At 43.1% G+C, this 18067-nt stretch overlaps 1 protein-coding gene across 1 annotated transcript in view; it reads right to left on the bottom strand.

Annotated features, from left to right (window-relative positions):
- The window catches only part of LOC139580153 (neurabin-2-like), a 56473-nt gene extending 45537 nt beyond the window's left edge, over positions 1–10936 (bottom strand). The window contains exons 1-2 of the mRNA XM_071408698.1: positions 10713–10936; positions 6144–7670 (exon numbers count right to left, since the gene is read on the bottom strand). Coding sequence (XP_071264799.1) covers positions 6144–7607 — 1464 coding nt within the window. The 5' untranslated portion in view covers positions 7608–7670; positions 10713–10936. The remainder of the gene's footprint in view (positions 1–6143; positions 7671–10712) is intronic.
- Between the last annotated feature and the right edge of the window lie 7131 nt (positions 10937–18067).

The raw sequence follows: 18067 nt of genomic DNA, 5'->3' as shown, positions 1-18067 counted from the left end.
TGTTGCGCAACATTTCTTCACGCTATGCAATTGCGTGAGAAAACAGAGTGATGGCCTCTGGTTGTATCACAACTAATGTGGCCAAATAACTTCATCAAATGAAGTACATTAAATCAGCTTTACAACGGGTTTAAAGCCTAACTGGCATACATACGCAGCACGTGTTAATCAAGTTTGGGGAAGATAATTTTCGCCATAAAAACGCACCTTTATAATGAAAGCATTACATGCATAATCACATCTGTGGTCCCTTTTGAGAATGGCGTTTTCCCGCTAATGAAAAATTTGCGCTTATAGCCTACTGCCATGTGCGCATTGCTACGCTTATAATGTGAAGAAATAGCCTAATAGTTTCTCAAAATGTTAAGCTAAACGTTCTGATCTGTTATGTCAGTCTCATTGCTTAAAGTTTTTTTGATGCTAGTGGTTGTATTCATTTGGGATCTATCCCATCCTACAACTGTCCCAGACTATGTTTGGAATACTTCTTTCTCGCACAGAATAAGTCAACTTTTGTACTATAAGGGATAGTAGATTGACATAGGCTAGTGCTTTTGCTGTTCATTAGGCCTACTCATCTTGTTGGCTGACAAAAAGTACATGTCGACAGTTCTTCCAATATCCACCTCGAAATTGGATAAGGACACGCGCAGTTGCGTCGCCTATGTGTCGGTCTTCACTTGTAGCCTGTGAGAAATACCTGATCACCATGACGGAGAGCCATGTGAGTGAGGGGTGCTATGGAGCATGCAGCAGGGAATTATAATTATAATTCTTATATTCAGCCCAAAGGCAAAACGGCCACTGGCCGCAAAAGGCCTGGATTTTTTTAGGGAGCAACACGGCCACACTAAGCGGATGCCGCCGGGAAATTTGAGGAATTATTAAGTGCTTGTCAAATTGTGATTGATAGACTGATGAAGTGTGAGCAGCCTGTGCAAAAAACAAAGCAGAGTTCATGCATTTCATGCAACTTAAAAAAAAAATCATCATTAGAGTCGCATCATGCAGCCTTAGAATGTATTAAGGATCAAAACATATAGCCCAGCGTTTTTATCACAACTAAAGTTACATAAATAACTCTTAATTAAGCATATAGGAGTACCTGTTTCTTTATTAACTGCTCAACACAGAAAAGCTGCTTTTGCTCTATTTATTCAGCTATGTTCAATTGCATTTTCATACTATGAAATAATATCACGGAATTCCAAGAAAATCTTGTCTGCTAAATGAACTAGTATAGCCCACAGCCAAATGGCATAGCCAGATCAGGGACTAACATAAGGACAACTCAGACTATGCTATTCTGTTAATCTGAAATAGATTACATTTTCTACATATGTTTTAGACCTGTCTACAATAAATAATGGATTTATTGTGATGGTGTAGGCTACATTACATGGATTTATTAGACTTTTTAAAATGTAATGATCAAAAGGACTGCATCAGTGGCTTGTAGGCTATGTATGGAATGCAGGAGATGCTAAATGTGTTCATGTTAATTAACCGTCAATTACTGTGAGAGTGGCATGTATTTGCTTGACAATCACCGGCTGATTCAATTTCATGATCACCACAGCCCTAGCCCCACCCAGCCCTACTTCCCCCTAAACTGCCCCCACACTCCCAGCCCTCCTTCCCTCTCCACTGCTTCCTCCCTTTGAGAGGATAAGAGGGGATCTTTAGTGCCATGGGATCTTTAGTGAGCACAGAGAGTCAAGACACCGTTTAACATCCCCTTCGAAAGAAGGCACCCTACACAGGGCAATGTCCCCAATAACTGCCCTGGGGCATTGGAATATTTATTTGGCCCTACGGAAAGAGTGCCTCCTACTGGCCGTCCAACAGTAGCATCTGTCTCTCATCCAGGGACTGACCAGGACCGACCCTGCTAAGCTTCAGAGGTAAGCCAGCAGTGGGATGCAGGGTGGTATGATAATGGGCTTCTGTACACCTATGCAGATATTCCATAAAAAAATCTATGTGATTTTGAACAATGTCTACACTGTATTTCTGATCAATTTGATGTTATTTTAAATGGACAAAACGTTTAGCTTTTCTTTCAAAAACAAGGACATTTCTAAGTGACCCCAAACTTTTGAACGGTGGTGAGTGTGACACACACAAACGGTAAGCACAAATACATCACATATCACCCAGAAAAACAGTTACATTCCTCAACAAATAAGTTCCCAATCAATAATTCACAATGCCCGAATGGCACCAGAACATCTAGATGAAATGTATTTTGATATATTCTATACGTCAACAACAAAGTTAGATGAGAAGGAAGTCGATGAATTAGGGCCTTGTGAACAAAAAGGGAGTGATATACAGGTCTTCAGGGAAGTCCAGCCAACCTTTTGATACAGGATGCAGTGACGAGTCTCAAAACTGTCGCCTGGTAACATAATGAAGGCCACTAGGGTAGATGGCATCCAAGGTTTAAGAGTAGTACCAGCTGCACTTTGATAAATAATATCACCATAATCAAGAACAGATAAAAACGGTTAACTGAATATTCTGCTTCCTACTGCTTAAAGAAAGGCACAATCTGTTTCTGTCGAAAAATACAACTTTCCATCGTAGCTTCTTAACCAGCTCATCTATATGTTTTAATTGTTTTAAACATCAAATCCATTATCAATCCAAATGCGGGAACACGTTCGATTGGAGAACCATCTACTGAGTGAACATGTATTTAATCGGAAACATTTTTACGAGAGTTTAAAAACAACACGCATTTCGTTTTGCCCGTATTAAGAACACATTTTAAATCAGCAAGGGATTCCCGCATAGCTACAAAATCTGACTGTAGTTTTGAAAATGCCAGATCAACAGTCTGGTCAATAGCATACATAGTAGTATCATCTGCATACAGATGAAGTTACAATTTTTTACACCTTCATGTACTTCAAGAAATTCAGACTAAACCCCATCAATCACGATAGCCTGAGTTCTGTCACTGAGATAATTATAAAACCAGCAACAGGTGTCAGAGCTCAGGCCTATCGAGGACAACTTATTCAATAAAATAGCATGATCAACAGTATCAAAATCTTTTGACAGGTCCACAAACAAAGCAGCTCATTTCATTTCAATGTCTAAAGCATTGACAAGATCATTAACAACTAAAATGGTTGCTGTAATAGTGCTGTGCCCAGGCCTAAACCCTGATTGGTATACATTCGTAAATACATTTCTCAGATAAAAAAAAAAGAGCAAAGCTGTACATTTACCAAGGATTCAAGAATCGTAGCTAGACCAGGAAACCTTGAAATTATCATTATGAATAGGCTTGGAATAAGTTATTTCAAAGAGATACCCCACTGAAATCAATGGTGATTAAATGTATCAATGATGCCATTTTTTCCCGTAATGAGGCCAATGTCTGAATTTAACTTGTTATAATGCACTACTTTTGACCAGGTCAGTGCACTATCTAGGGAAAACGGTGCAATTTGTGATGCAGCCCTCCTGTGACCCAGAAACTCTGGAGCTGACCGACCTGCCTGTTCTGTCCTTATCTCTGCAAAGAGGACAACACGGGTGATTCACCAAGTCATCCCCATGGCCTGCTGAATGACTAACTGACATTCATTCTCTTCACCGAGTGCCCTCACCTTGGCTAAGAGACGGAGTCAGTCAGTCACGGTACGGAATATCCGTAAGTATCAGGCACTAATGCAGACAAAACAAGACACTCATATACAGCACGGTTTGTCAACAATGGAAGCTGACCGCAGAATGAACTCCCAGGTGCAGTGAATGTGTCATGGTTAAGCCACACCCGTGGTTGAGTTAAAGCCATAGCATCATAACAGGGTCGATAGGTCAGAAAGGTCAAATGAGACGCTGAACTGTCATCTCCAGTTCTTGCACGGGTCAGATCAAGCCAGTGCAACAGCAATGGCTATGCAGAGATAGGTCTAGTAGATTTAACAGCTTCAAAACTTCCACTCTACACCGTGGTGGACTAGCCTAAATGATAGCTTCTATCCTCCGCCACTGAGGAATAAAGGGACGTTGCTTGCTGTGACAGCAAAGTCATGGCATGCCGCTACACGTTTCACAAGTGGCTGCGCTTAAGGGTGGCCCACTGTGAAGCAGTCAATGCTTTACTAGGATTACAAGGCTATGCAGCAAATCTATTGGGCCCCATCACAATCATGAGATCTCAGACACTCACTGACTGAGAAGAGGTGAAGATATATTTTATAGGCAAAAATTGCTCCTGAAAATCCATCTCACATAGTTACAGTGATACGGTGGCTGTCCGGTTGGTTAGCATGCTGTGCATGGTGGGGAGATGAAATCCTTGCTGGTGGCATTTAATGGCAAGTCACCAAGGGACAGGAGAGAAAGGCCACTGGCATATTCATCTGACATTTCATAATGACAATATACAGAAGCCTAGAGCTAATATCTACCTACCTACATCATTTTATGTAAACTATGTACTTGTGGTTCAGGCTGAAGCCCCTGAGAACACCTAGCCTATACCTGGCTGGAAATGACATATCATTGGAGCAGGAGTCAGCATTAGGAGTTTAAAAATCAGTTTTCTACGCCCCAGCTTTTTTGAGGTCCCTTGATACAACATACAGATCTTAGAGGAAATAAGCTGTTGAAGGGGGATTTCTACATTGGATTTCACCACAATACTTATTGCTGGTGCAAGCTGAAATGATTAACCTGACTGGCGTCAAGGCAGGAGGAACAAGTCTATCTTGCTGTCAGGACTACTGAGTAGGCCCTCAGTGTCAAGCAAATGAATGAATGCTGACCAAGCCAAAAAGAGATTTCACAAGTTGTCAGTCACTTAGTCATACATAGAGCAGCTCACACAGTAGTGCTAAATGTGTTCTGCAGTAAACACAGCTGCTGTGTTGAAACAGCTAAACCAATAAGTGGGCCTGATATCCAGAAGTCAAAACCTAGCTATTAGCTTCTATCTCTGAAGCACTCCGTAGAAGAGTTGGGAAGTATCCAGATTTTCATACCATTTCTGTACCATACCGGGGTATATGGTTATACACACAATTGTAAACATTTTTTTTCAATAAATGCTTAAAAAAACTGGCAAATTCACATAGCGAACACTAGCTAAATGCTAACATGGGCATGAGAACATTAAACTAATTGCAAGGACAAAGGACATGAAGTTGTACAATTATCTCAAAAAGGTTGCACGCGCACAATCAATATTAGACAGCAGGGATCTTGATCCAGGAGTGGATTGATTGTCTCTGCTGTAACCAAGAAGCTTGATCTCGCAAGCTAGCTACTTATCTAGAAAGTTAGCAAACCAAATGCATAGCTGGAGCGCTGTGCTGGAGAGAATGTATTTGGCACATCTTAGATAGGTAAACTTATAAGATACTTACCTGGCAAACACTAGCAGAGAATTTCAAATGTAACTTGACCACCTCTCTTGCACCTCTCTTAAATGGTTAATTAAATAGTTAACCAAATAGTTACCCGGACTATCTGCATTAACTATTTTGACTCATCACATACACTGCTGCTACTGTTTACCATCTGTCACTTTATTCCTAGTTATATGTACATATCTACCTCAATTATCTCATACCCCTGCACATCGACTCGGTCCTGGTACCCCTTGTATATAGCCAATTTATTGTTGATCATTGTGTATCTATTATTACATGTATTACTTTTCGATTATTTCTCTATTTTCTTTCTCTCTGCATTGTTGGAAAAGGCCCCTAAGTAAGCATTTCACTGTTAGTACACACCTGTTGTTTACAAAGCATGTGACTAATAAAATTTGATTTGAAGGTGGAAGGAAGTATGTGGATGCTGATCTTGCACAGGCTTTCACAAGATGCTTTCACCAATACAGGAAATGCAAAGTCATTCAAATGTGTCAGTGTAGACGTAGGCCAATGTAAACTGTGGCAGCGTCAACCAACTACTATTATAACTTCTACACAAATGAGTCACAGAGCTTCGTCTTCTGAATACTACTGTAAAACTAATAATAAAACAAAGTACTATGCCTAAGGGTAGAAATAATAGTCTACCACTAGATAGCTTCTGATCTCCACTTCAGACCAGTCTCTTCCCTTATCTCTTGATAAACTGTTCCTCCTTTCTGCCCACCCGAACCAGAGACTCACCTTTATTGGTCCAGTGCTAAAGCAGATCTTCCTGTTCTCCGGCGGTGCTTCCTCCTCGGCAGGCAGTCCCGGGATCTCAGAGCAACTCGACTCTGGCTCGTAGGGCTCATCTTCCTCCTCCTCATCCTCATCCAGCTGGCTGCCGCCGGAGTCCTCTCCGATGCCGCTGTATGCGCTGATGTCCACCAGGTCGCCCTCTGAGTAATCATCCTTACGAGACTCCTCCTCCAGGCCATCCTCTTCCTGTCCCTCACATTGGGGCCCCTCCCCTGGCTCCTCCCTGTGGCTCCTCTCTCTCACCTGCCGCCCTGCCATGTCGCTGGGGCCCCCAGAGGCCTCTCCATTTTCCAGTGAGGCGTGAATCTCGGCCTGCACCAGCCGACTTCCTGCCTCGGGTGTGGAGGAGTCCTCCTGGTCCCTGGGTATTGGTTCCCTGCCAGGCTCGCCTCCGGTACTTGAGCCCCTGGCTTCCTTCCCTCTCTCCCTCTCAGGCTTGGCTTCGGTAGAAGCAGAAGAGGTCCTGTCCCCTGTTTGTGGACTTCCTGAGGAGCCTTTGTCGTTTCGGGGAGCTGCTCTGTTCCTGGGGCTTCTGGGGGAACCCTCCTGGTCCAAGGGTTGGCTGCTCCCATCCTCCTGACTGCCTGGGGGCAAGACTTGCACCTTCCTGGCGATGATTTTGGAGTTGAGGCACTCCGCTGTTTTCGCCGGAGTGGGGCTTTCTCCTCGGGAGGGCAACGGGGACGTGGAGGAGGGCCGGTGCAGGTTGTTCCTCAGGTCACCCTTCTCGAAGACGGCGCTTAGCTGGCTAACGGTGGGCGACACCGCCTCACCGGCTCCCCCTACCGTATCCAGGCAGTCCAGAGACTCAGTGCTGCCATTGAAGCGCACTACCACGTCCAGCCGGCTGTCCTGGACCGCGGACGAAACCGGACGCTCCTTCTTGAGCAGGATGCGGTTGGTGGCCGACTGCTTCTCCTGCAGCTGGCGCTGCTCGAAGATCTTCCTCGTCTCCTGCAGCTTGGAGTACCCCGCTGAGGCCCCTCGGGACCCGCCGACTTCGCCGCCCTTGGGGTCGAAGCGGTTGACACGCTCGGAGACAGTGGCGCCCAGCTTGAGCAGGGCGCTGTGGTTCACGTCCTCATTGAGGCTGCTGGCCCTGGGCAGGGACAGCCGCACCGCCTGGTCATTGGCCTTGGACGGGTCATCCTCGTCGCCTGGCGACTGCATCTGCATGAACATGTTCTTGATGCGGTGGACATTGGAGCCGTACTGGCGGCGGCCCCTGCCGGTAGGCCGGGGCGGCTTGCCGTCCTTGGCAGCATCGTCCCCATTGGCGGCATTATTCAGGGCGTCGTGGGCCTGCTTCAGAGCCTGGATGCCCGCCTCATAGGCGTTCCTGTGGGGGGACGGGCTTCGGAGGGTGGAGCTGGCACTGCCCGCCGATGGGGGTTCAGTCTTCATCATGGTTAATCAAACTGAGCCACTGAGACTTGGAAGTGACAGCATAGCTCCTCTGTCTTCCTCCCCCTGGATGAGAAAAACAAACAAAACCACTCAATTTCACCTGAGGGAGTCTGCCTGCCACATAAGGTAGACAGACACAAATGCAATAACCGCGTTGAGCGATAGTGGCGAAGAGAGAGTGGGTTAGTGAAAATGAAAGGAAGATACAGTAGATAGAGATCTTGCACACAAGAAAGGAAGGGAAGGATGGATAGAGGCTTGAAAAGGAGCAAGTTAGAGAAATCCAAGAGAGAGAAAAAATAGAAAGCTACACACGTGGGTGTGAGGGAAGTTTATGCTGATGTAAATAGGAGATTTGCAGCGCCCCAGGCTATAACCTATTTATTCACCTACACTTAGAAAGGAGAACTGCAGTGAATGATATGAGATAAATATGATATGACTAGTCTAGGGTTTACAACAATAACACACAGATAGCAAATTGGAGTAGGCCTGGCAGAAATCCAACTTGTGACGGATTACTTGTGCTGTATCCCTTAGTCATTATATCATTTTGATCGCTAGGATTTCTCTCAGCTGCCTCAAGATTTCTGGTCTCACCACCGACAGCAAAAGCTGCTGCAAAGTAGAAAGACACCACAGGGTCTTAAAGCTAACTGTATTACAATAATCCTCATTCATGTAATCAGAGCCATGACTCTGGGTGAGAGAGGACTACAAATCCAATGTCTTTACGGTCACTCAAATACAGCATATAACCAATAGTATGTAGACACCTGCTCGTCGTTTGCAGCTATAACACTCTTCTGGGAAGGCTTTCCACTAGATGTTGGAACTTTGCTGCGGGCAATTGCTTCCATTCAGCCACAAGAGCATTAGTGAGGTCGGGGACTGGCGTTGGGCGATTAGGCTTGTCTCACAGTCGGCGTTCCAATTCATCCCAAATGTGTTATATGGGGTTGAGGTCAGGGCTATGTGCAGGCCAGTCAAGTTCTTACACAGCGATCCCAACAAACCATTTCTCTACGGACCTCACTTTGTGCACAGGGGTATTGTCATGCTGAAACTGGAAAGGGCCTCCCCCAAACTGTTGCCATGAAGTTGGAAACACAGAATTGTTTAGAATGTAATTGTATGTTGTAGCGTTAAGATTTATTTTCACTGGAACTAAGGGGCCTAGCCCGAACCATGAAAAACAGCCACAAACCATTATTCCTCCTCCAAACGTTGCAGTTGGCACTATGCATTGGGGCAGGTAGCATTCTCCTGGCATCCGCCAAACCCAGATTCGTTCTTCGGACTGCCAGATGGTAAAGTGTGATTCATCACTCCAGAGAACGTGTTTCCACTGCTCCAGAGTCCAATGGAGGTGAGCTTTACACCACTCCAGCCAACACTTGGTATTGCGCATGGTGATCTTAAGCTTGTGTGCGGCTGCTCGACCATGGAAACCCACTTCATGAAGCTCCCGACGAACAGCTCTTGTGCGTACGTTGCTTCCAGTGGCAGTTTGGAACTCGGTAGTGACAGACGATTTTTACACATTATGCGCTTTAGCACTCTGCAGTCCTGTTCTGTGAGCTTGTGTGGCCTACCACTTCACGGCTGAGCCAATGTTGCTCCTAGACATTTCACAATAACAGCACCTACAGTTGACCGGGGCAGCTCTAGCAGGGCAGAAATTTGACAAACTGACTTGTTGTAAAGGTGGCATCCTATGACAGTGCCATGTTGAAAGTCACTAAGCTCTTCAGTAAGGCCATTTTACTGCCAATTGTTGTGTGCTCAATTTTATACACATTTTAGCAACAGGTGTAGCTGAAATAGCCGAATCCAGTAATTTGAAAGGGTGTCCACATACTTTTGTATATATATATATTTTTTCCTTTATTTAACAAGGCAAATCAGTTAAGAACAAATTCTTATTTTCAATGACGGCCTAGGAACAGTGGGTTAACTGCCTTGCAGGGATTCGATCTTGCAAACTTTTGGTTACTAGTTCAACGCTCTAACCACTAGGCTACCCTGCCGCACTCAGACCATGTAATAGACTAAATATGCCTCATTGTTGTTGCAAATCATGTAAAACATATCAGGCTGGACCATAATTATACCAGCCACAATGCCTTTATTCTTCAAATCGGCAGCACTGTATTGATCCAGTTTCCTGTTATTGTATATTACCATGGCGACCCCTTATCCCATGAACGTTCTAATTGTATTTACAAGGAAAGCACAGTATCCTGCTACCACTACACATAGGCCTATTGTATGTAAACTGCTGTAGTCTACATGTCATGTATGATGTCAGTTTGATTTAAATATGATATGCGTAATGCCTTTGATGAGAATCTATCCAACATTGGGCCTAATTGAAATCGGACAGAGAATCCGGATATCCGCATTTGATCAGTGCCATTTCCATGAATGGAATAACCTATTGCAACTGTCTATGCATTGACAGCACAAAGGACATCCTCTACAAAACACGAACACAATCTACCCGAAATTCTTTAGTCATAGAGCACGCTATTTTGTCAGTGACTCATCTTCTCAGCTTAAATAGACCATTCCGTAATTTTGACACAAAATAGCAATTTTCTCAGCTACAGTCCAACAATCGTACGATACATTGTATCAGGAAACCACACGTTCCAAATAGGTAGTCTGTAAAATGTAGCAACGTGTGTCTGATGTGCAACGGAGCATCTAAAATAAACACATGTCATGATAGGTTTTTGTTGTGACTAATAGACTACCAGGCAGACAGTCAGTTAGGATTACGGAGCGCTATATTTTAGTCTGTTCGCTATAAACGCTAGCACTGCTCAACAAACTATGCATATACAGGACATTTATTGTGGAATACACTTTCATTAAACATCCCCGACAATACCCTATGTGCGCCCGTCAAAACTCCGTGTTGTCAAAAACATTAGGACCCTGCGGAAATGAAGGGCCTCGAACACCTCGCGTGCATGATGGCTGTACATCGCTTCCTGCATCTTCTGCAGTCGGAATAACAAGTTATTTTTCTCTACAAGAGCAAGATAAAAGCAAAAACATGTAATGTCGTTACATCTTTACTAGGTTTGGTTACCGTACCTTGCTCACAGTGTTTCACTGAGGTTGGTTCAAGTTACAATCCGTCTATTATAGAATCCATTGTGTCCACGTTCTGTTTTCGCTTCTGATTCCCTTGCGATCGTAGCGAACTGATGCCTTTGCTCGTTCTCTCTCTCTCACTCTCTCTCTCTCTTTCTCTCTCTCTCTCTCTCACTCTTTCTCTCTCTCTCTCTCTACATCCCTCTCTCTCCACCTCCCCCTCCTCTCCTCACCACCAACAGCATATGGCATCACAGGCAACCTTAACCCTTGATGTAGAGCAAAACAAAATAGACTTGAAGATTCCCCCTATTTTATCTTGCAAGAGGCATGCCTCTCGTAGGGCTATTGGCTACAATAAATTCGGGACAATAATCGAACAGGCCTATAGATGATTTATTAGCCCACTGAACCGACTGCTAGACCTATGGGTTTATAGCCGATTAAACTGGAGCCCCGACGTCACATATAATTACGTTTTTATACAAATGACTAATTTCAGCACCCAAATAATTACAAATGACATTGTATTTGCGTGTATAGCCCCTTATAGCACAAAACCATTAGGCCTACTGGTGACCAAACGCCAAAAGCTAAGCTGTTACACTTTCATATAGCTCGATCTGAAATAAATTAAGTCAAAGTATAGCCCAATGAAATGTTACACACATCATAAAAAAATGTATTATAATGAACAGTAAAATATATATATCGAAGTGGTAGTGGTTGTTACATTGTTAGGCTGTTCCTTGGAATGGAACAAAAATGTGAGAGTCGGCAGCGACCTCTTGAGTTAAATCTGTAAACACACAAGAAGAACAATGGTTAATGCTCACTATTCAAAAGCAATCACAACATCTTCCAAAGACACAATTAACTATTTTGACGGGATGGTATGCTAGGCCTGTATTACTATTCTTAAGATGATCCAAACCCAATGAGGTTTTGTTAGATCGTTTATGCGATGGTGATAAGTGTGACGAGTTTCTGTTCTTGGTTTGTGGTAAAATTTAAACAATCCTTTGCAGAATGTCCCACTTCCACGCAAACACCATTTGCCACGGGCAGTTGCTCTTTAAATGCAGGGACAAATAGGATTTCTCTTGAGCCTAATACAGTTATTCATAGATTACAACAAAAAAATCTTTATCGTTTATGGGTTTAGGGGGTTTAAGAAGGCTTAATCTAGATGAGATCCTTGTCGAGTTTATCGGATAGGCTACAGGCATTATAGTGTCTTTTCATTACATGAAACATATGTTATCTGAAAGTGTTTCCATTTCCTTTATCGATGTATACTGAACAAAAATATAAATGCAACATCCAACAATTTCAACAATTTTAATCAGTCAACTGAAATAATTTAATTAAGCCCTAATCTATGGATTTCTCATGACTGGGAAGGAGCGCAACCATTGTTGTGGCTGGGAAGGCATTGTCCCACCCACTGGGGAGCCAGCCCAGCCAATCAGAATTCGTTTTTTTTCTCCACACAAAAGGGTTTTATTACAGAAAGAAATACTCCTCAGTTTCATCAGCTGTCCGTGTGGCTGGTCTCAGATGATCCCACAAGTGAAGAAGCCACATATGGAGGCCCTGGGCTGGCTTGGTTACACGTCATCTGCGGTTGTGAGGACAGTTGGACATACTGCCAAATTGTCAAAAATGATGTAGGAGGCAGCTTATGGTAGAGAAATTAACATTATATTATCTAGCAACAGCTCTGGTGGACATTCAGCATGCCAAGTGCACGCTCTCTCAAAACTTGATACATCTGTGGCATTTTGTTGTGTGAAAAAACTGCACATTTTAGAGTGGCCTTTTATTGTCCCCAGAACAAGCTGCACCTGCATAATGATCATGCGGTTTAATCAGCTTCTTGATATGTCATACCTGTCAGGTGGATGGATTATCTTGGCAAAGGAGAAATGCTCACTAACAGGGATGTAAACAAATTTGTGCACAACATTTTAGAGAAATAAGCTTTTTGTACAAATGGAACATTTCTGGGACCTTTTATTTCAGCTCATGAAACATGGAACCAACACTTTATATGTTGTGTTTATATTTTTGCTCCGTTTATATTTTTGTTCAGTTGTTTTACAAACAAATGACCTCTTGACATAAATATGTCTTATAGTAGCCTATACCACTAACCACATCAGGGAGCATGACGTTATTATTTACCAATGCACTGAACAGAGAATACATTTGATAGAGCTATGGCCTTATACAGTATTGAATAATTATACTCACATTATGAGTGTCATATTATTCAATCAATCATATACACTCTTAGAAAGAAAAGGATTCCAAAAGGGTTCTCTGGCTATCCTCATAGGAGAACCCTTTTTGGTTCGAGGTAGAACTCTTTTGGGTCCCATGTAGAATCCTCTGGGGAAACCCTTTTTGGGTTCTAGATAGCGTATTTTTTCCTAAGTGTGTAGGGTACTACTAGGCTAATTGCACATATGGACTGGATAGCTGAATATACATGGAAGACATGTATATAAATGAAGGTCTCCATTGAAAAATAGATTTTTATGAAAAATAGGGAATAAACCAAGCCATCTCTTAAAATGCAGGCCTATCCCACTGAACATGACAATAACATGCAGGATTAGAGGGAAACTTGTATTCTATGAGGGATGCCATTGTTTTATGTTTCGTAAATTGATAGAATCATCATTTTTGCACTTAGAGACACTGTACCACCATTCTCTGGGCACCGGAGGTGGAAAGTGGCATGTTATAGATATTTTTTAAGAGATTGAATTATAGGCATCTTTTTATAGGCTCATACCCATGTGATTTGCTCACTCGCCCTCTATAGAAAGAATACCATAGGCTATAAACTGAATTATAAAGGCATTGCAATAGTGTAATTCTTTTGTAATCCTTTTGTGTTGTTTATTTAAAGAACAAACACCGTCTTCATGTTCAGCCATTATCATTTGACTTTGAGAAGGCCTATTCTACCCTAGCCTCTTATACATGTTGCCCTTGCCTTTCTGTTTGGTTAAGGTTAGGTGGTTCTTCCTGTCAGTGTCACCACAACGGTCCTTGGGCATGTAAAACACTCCAATAACAGACCTGATGGCCTCAGAGGACATGGTGAGAAAACCAAACTAAAATATCTGTGTACATTTTTTTACCTTCCAGTTTATAATGGGATTCCATCTGTCTAGTCTACACAGAGAGAGATCATTTCCCTCTACCACCAGGTTCTAATGTGCAGTGGCAGAATTATCATCCTTTGGGGTTAACCATGGGTCAACACAGCAGGGGAAAGTCTCAAATGGCACCCTATTCCCTACATAGCACACTACTTTTGAACATGGCCCATAGGGCTCTGGCAAAAGAAGTGCACTATTTAGGGGATAGTGTGCCATTTGGGATGCAGCCCCAGCTGTCTAAACCAATGACTCAACACTGCAGACTTACTGCAGAGAGAAGAGGCGGGATGGTAAGAGATGTTGCCTTGACTGAACCCTATATATCCCTATATATCAGCACATTCACCATATACCATGAACATATTAAAGATTACTTGTATCATTCCTACCTATTGATAATAGGACCAGTGGTAACAGTAATACTGGTAGTGGTAATATTATTATCTTCAACCTACTCAAATGTCATGATTTATTTCTACTGACCATATGCAGCCAGCAGATGGCAGAGCAACGAACCAGCCATCCCTACTCTTCTCCAGCTTGGATAACAAAAGAGAACTGGGTTCCTACAGTGTGAGTCTGTGAGAAAATGCACAGATTTATTATTAATATTGATGGGCTTAAATTATGTATATGTAACATCATCGAATATCCACATCCACATTGTATAATGAAATGAGTATTAGCCGCAAAGCAACTTGTATTATCAAACATATTCTGTATATGTGGCCCCATTCAAGATTCAAACCCACAACTCTGGTGGTGTTGCAAGCAGCATGCTGCAGCCAAGTGCCACCAGAACCAAATGATGTAGGGTCCAGACCACTGTACCTGCCCCAGGTTGGCTCACAGCAGGCACCAGTTCTCAGGGAGATTCATTGCAGCTGAGGCCTTGAATCTCTCAACTCCATGGCAACGCCTCCCCTGCCTGTGGTCATGTGGCTGCACACACACACACACACACACCGCAGTAATGATCCACATTTGTGCTGCCTGTTGTCTCTCTCTGTCTGGAGACTCACTGTGGTGAACGACTGGAGCCTCCCCAGGCAACATGTGATGCATGTGACAGACAACCAAAAGGACTCAATAGCGACTGCGGGTGGTGGTGGTGCACATTTTGGCAGGCAAGCCAAAATACTGTAATGACCCTGGGTTTATACGCGCGGATATCGACTCTGCCGTTTGAGCATGCTTTTGGGGCACAGTCGATAGCGCGCTGGACTTCGTGCTTAGAAGGTCGAGGGTTCGAGGCCTGCTCCCTGCCTATTTCATTACAATACGTTTAATCTCACGGCTGTGATCCACAAGCAGCGATGCTTTGCCTAGCCACGCTAGCATTGTCCTGCGTGGCTCGTCATGTGGTTGCTAGCAAGCCGACAGCATGCCCGATAGTGCTAGGTATCAACAGCCTATCCAGTACGGTCTGGAAGTTATATTGGTAAATTGCGCTACGATATCACAGAGACTTTTGCATAAAGTTAATCTTTCCCCAATTTAAGTCCCGCCCAAGACTAGAAGTCTCCATTCTATCTATTCCATTGGCTTTGTTTTCTATTGCCTCAGGGCAGTGGTTCCCAAACTTTTTATATGCCCCCACCCCTTCAAACATTCAACGTCCAGCTGCATCCCCTCTAGCACCAGGGTCAAATGTTGTTTTTGCCATCATTGTAAGCCTGCCACACAAACACTACGATACATTTATTAAACATAAGAATGAGTGTGAGTTTTTGTCACAACCCGGCTCCTGGGAAGTGACAAAGAGCTCTTATAGGACCAGGGCACAAATAATATAATAATAATAATAAATAATTTGGCTCTTTATTTAACCATCTTACATATACTATCTTATTTGTTAATCGAAAATTGTGAATAACTCACCACAGGTTAATGAGAAGGGTGTGCTTGAAAGGATGCACATAACTCTGCAATATTGGTTGTATTGGAGAGAGTCTCAGTCATAAATAATTTTCCACACACAGTCTGTGCCTGTATTTAGTTTTCATGCTAGTGAGGGCCGATAATCTACTCTCACATAGGTACAAAGGGCATCAGTGTCTTAATTAACAGCGCGATTTGCCAATGCAGGATACTCTGCAATTCACAGAACCGCTTGTTGCAATTTCGATGAGGCTCTCTTGTTCAGATATCGGTAAGTGGACTGGAGGCAGGGCATGAAAGGGATAACGAATCCAGTTGTTTGTGTCATCCGTTTCCGTGAAGTACCTGCGTAATTGCGCACCCAACTCACTCAGGTGCTTCGCTATATCACATTTGACATTGTCCGTAGGCTTGAGTTAATTTGCACACAAAAAAATCTAACAATGAAGGAAAGACCTGTGTGTTGTCCTTGTTAATGCAGACAGAGAAGAGCTCCAATTTCTTAATCATAGCCTCAATGTTGTCCCGCACATTGAATATAGTTGCGGAGAGTCCCTGTAATCCTAGATTCAGATCATTCAGTCAAGAAAAAACATCACCCAGAGGCCAGTCGTGTGAGAAACTCGTCATCAAGCAAGCGGTCAGACGTGAAAATTATGGTCAGTAATCCCAGCTCTTTTCACGGCTCAGCTCACCAAAAAGAGCCGGCTCTTTTGGCTCCCAAATGGCTCTTTAAAAAACTGTTTTGACTTTTTCAAGTCAAACAGTTTGCGATAGTTTGACTATGATTGGTTTTAAAACAATTCGAATTAAATTATTAAATGAAATCATACTCTACCTTAACAAACCAATGCATTTTTAAATACATTTGGTTATGAAAAAGAATGCTATTAAACATTTGCATTTAAAGTATAACTTTTTATTGTATATAAACAAAGTGCATATAAATGTAACAACTCAAAACGAATACAATCTGAACAACATAGGAAATAGAATATGGCACCATATCAGAGAAAAATAAATAACTATGTGCAAAACTGCAGCATCCCACTTAAAACATTAAACTGGTCCCTCTTTTCTCTCTCTTCTTTATTGCCATGTTATAACCAGCAGCGCACAGCAATGCTGACCATATTTTGCTTTTATGAGAGATTTGCATTCAGAAATGCAAGCTGCCTCACTTTCGAGGGGCTGATGCGGTTTCTTCTCTCAGATATTATTTGTCCCGTTTTCGAGAAGACCCTTTCAGAGGGAACGGATGTGGCCACTATGCACTATGAGTCTCCCTGTCATGACTTTAGTACTTGTTCTTCCACCAGCTCAGAGGATCTGCAGATCTTTGGAGGAGGGGATCCTCCAAATAGGATCGGACCTCCATTATGGCATCTGCTGAGTGATTCCTTCGTGCTGCATCCCCAGTTGCTCTCTCGTCAAACAGCATCCAAAAAGCAGACGTTTGTGGCACTACTGCTGGTGATTCTGCTCCATCTGATCCCTCTTCTTCCTGTTTCCCTGGTGCCTGAGCCAGCTGACTGCTGCTGGGGCTGTCCCTCCCTGCTGCTGAGGTTATTATTTGAAGAGCCTCATCAATCGCTCTGGCATCACTGAAGGCTAACTTCTTAAACGTGGGATCAAGTGCAGCGGTTTCTGATAGCACGTGATTATATTCCATTCTGTGGCTACACCACTATCACTAGCAGGCCCGCTGGTTTCTCGAAGCTCCGCTACAGTTGGCTTCACAGTTGGGTGCACAGTTCGCATATGCCGGTGTAGGTTGTGCGTAGAACCGGCTTCATATGAGATTTTGTTTTGGCAAATTCTACACTGTGCTCTAACATTGTCTACATTATTAAAATGCATCCAAACGCTATTGTGCTTCCAACTCATTTTCCAGCTGTTGTTTTCACAGCTGTCCTTCCTCTGTCTCCTCGGCTGCTAAGTGTGAGACTGTGAGTGAGTTGGCTCGGCCCTTCTTCACGCATCTTTGGTTCATTGGTTGACACTGCGTGTCTGATTGACAGGAACAACAGGTTAGTCTGAGCAGACAGTCAGAACGAATGTGTGTGCGCTAGAGCATTTAGGCCTATATTATTTTATTTATTTTTTCCTTCTTTGAATTAGTTAATTATATTAATTTAAACTTTTGATTATTCATATCTTAATATTTTAAATATTTTAATAAATAGATTTGGCTCTTCTGATATGCGAGCCGGGTTCACAAACGACCCAGCACTTCTGTATGTAGTAAAGCGTTACATGGTCGCTGCCCATATAATTGCACAGTGCAGAAAATACAGG

The sequence above is a fragment of the Salvelinus alpinus genome, chromosome 1, assembly GCF_045679555.1.
Source record: "Salvelinus alpinus chromosome 1, SLU_Salpinus.1, whole genome shotgun sequence".
NCBI lineage: Eukaryota > Metazoa > Chordata > Actinopteri > Salmoniformes > Salmonidae > Salvelinus > Salvelinus alpinus.
This window is presented reverse-complemented; position numbering and strand designations above follow the sequence as displayed.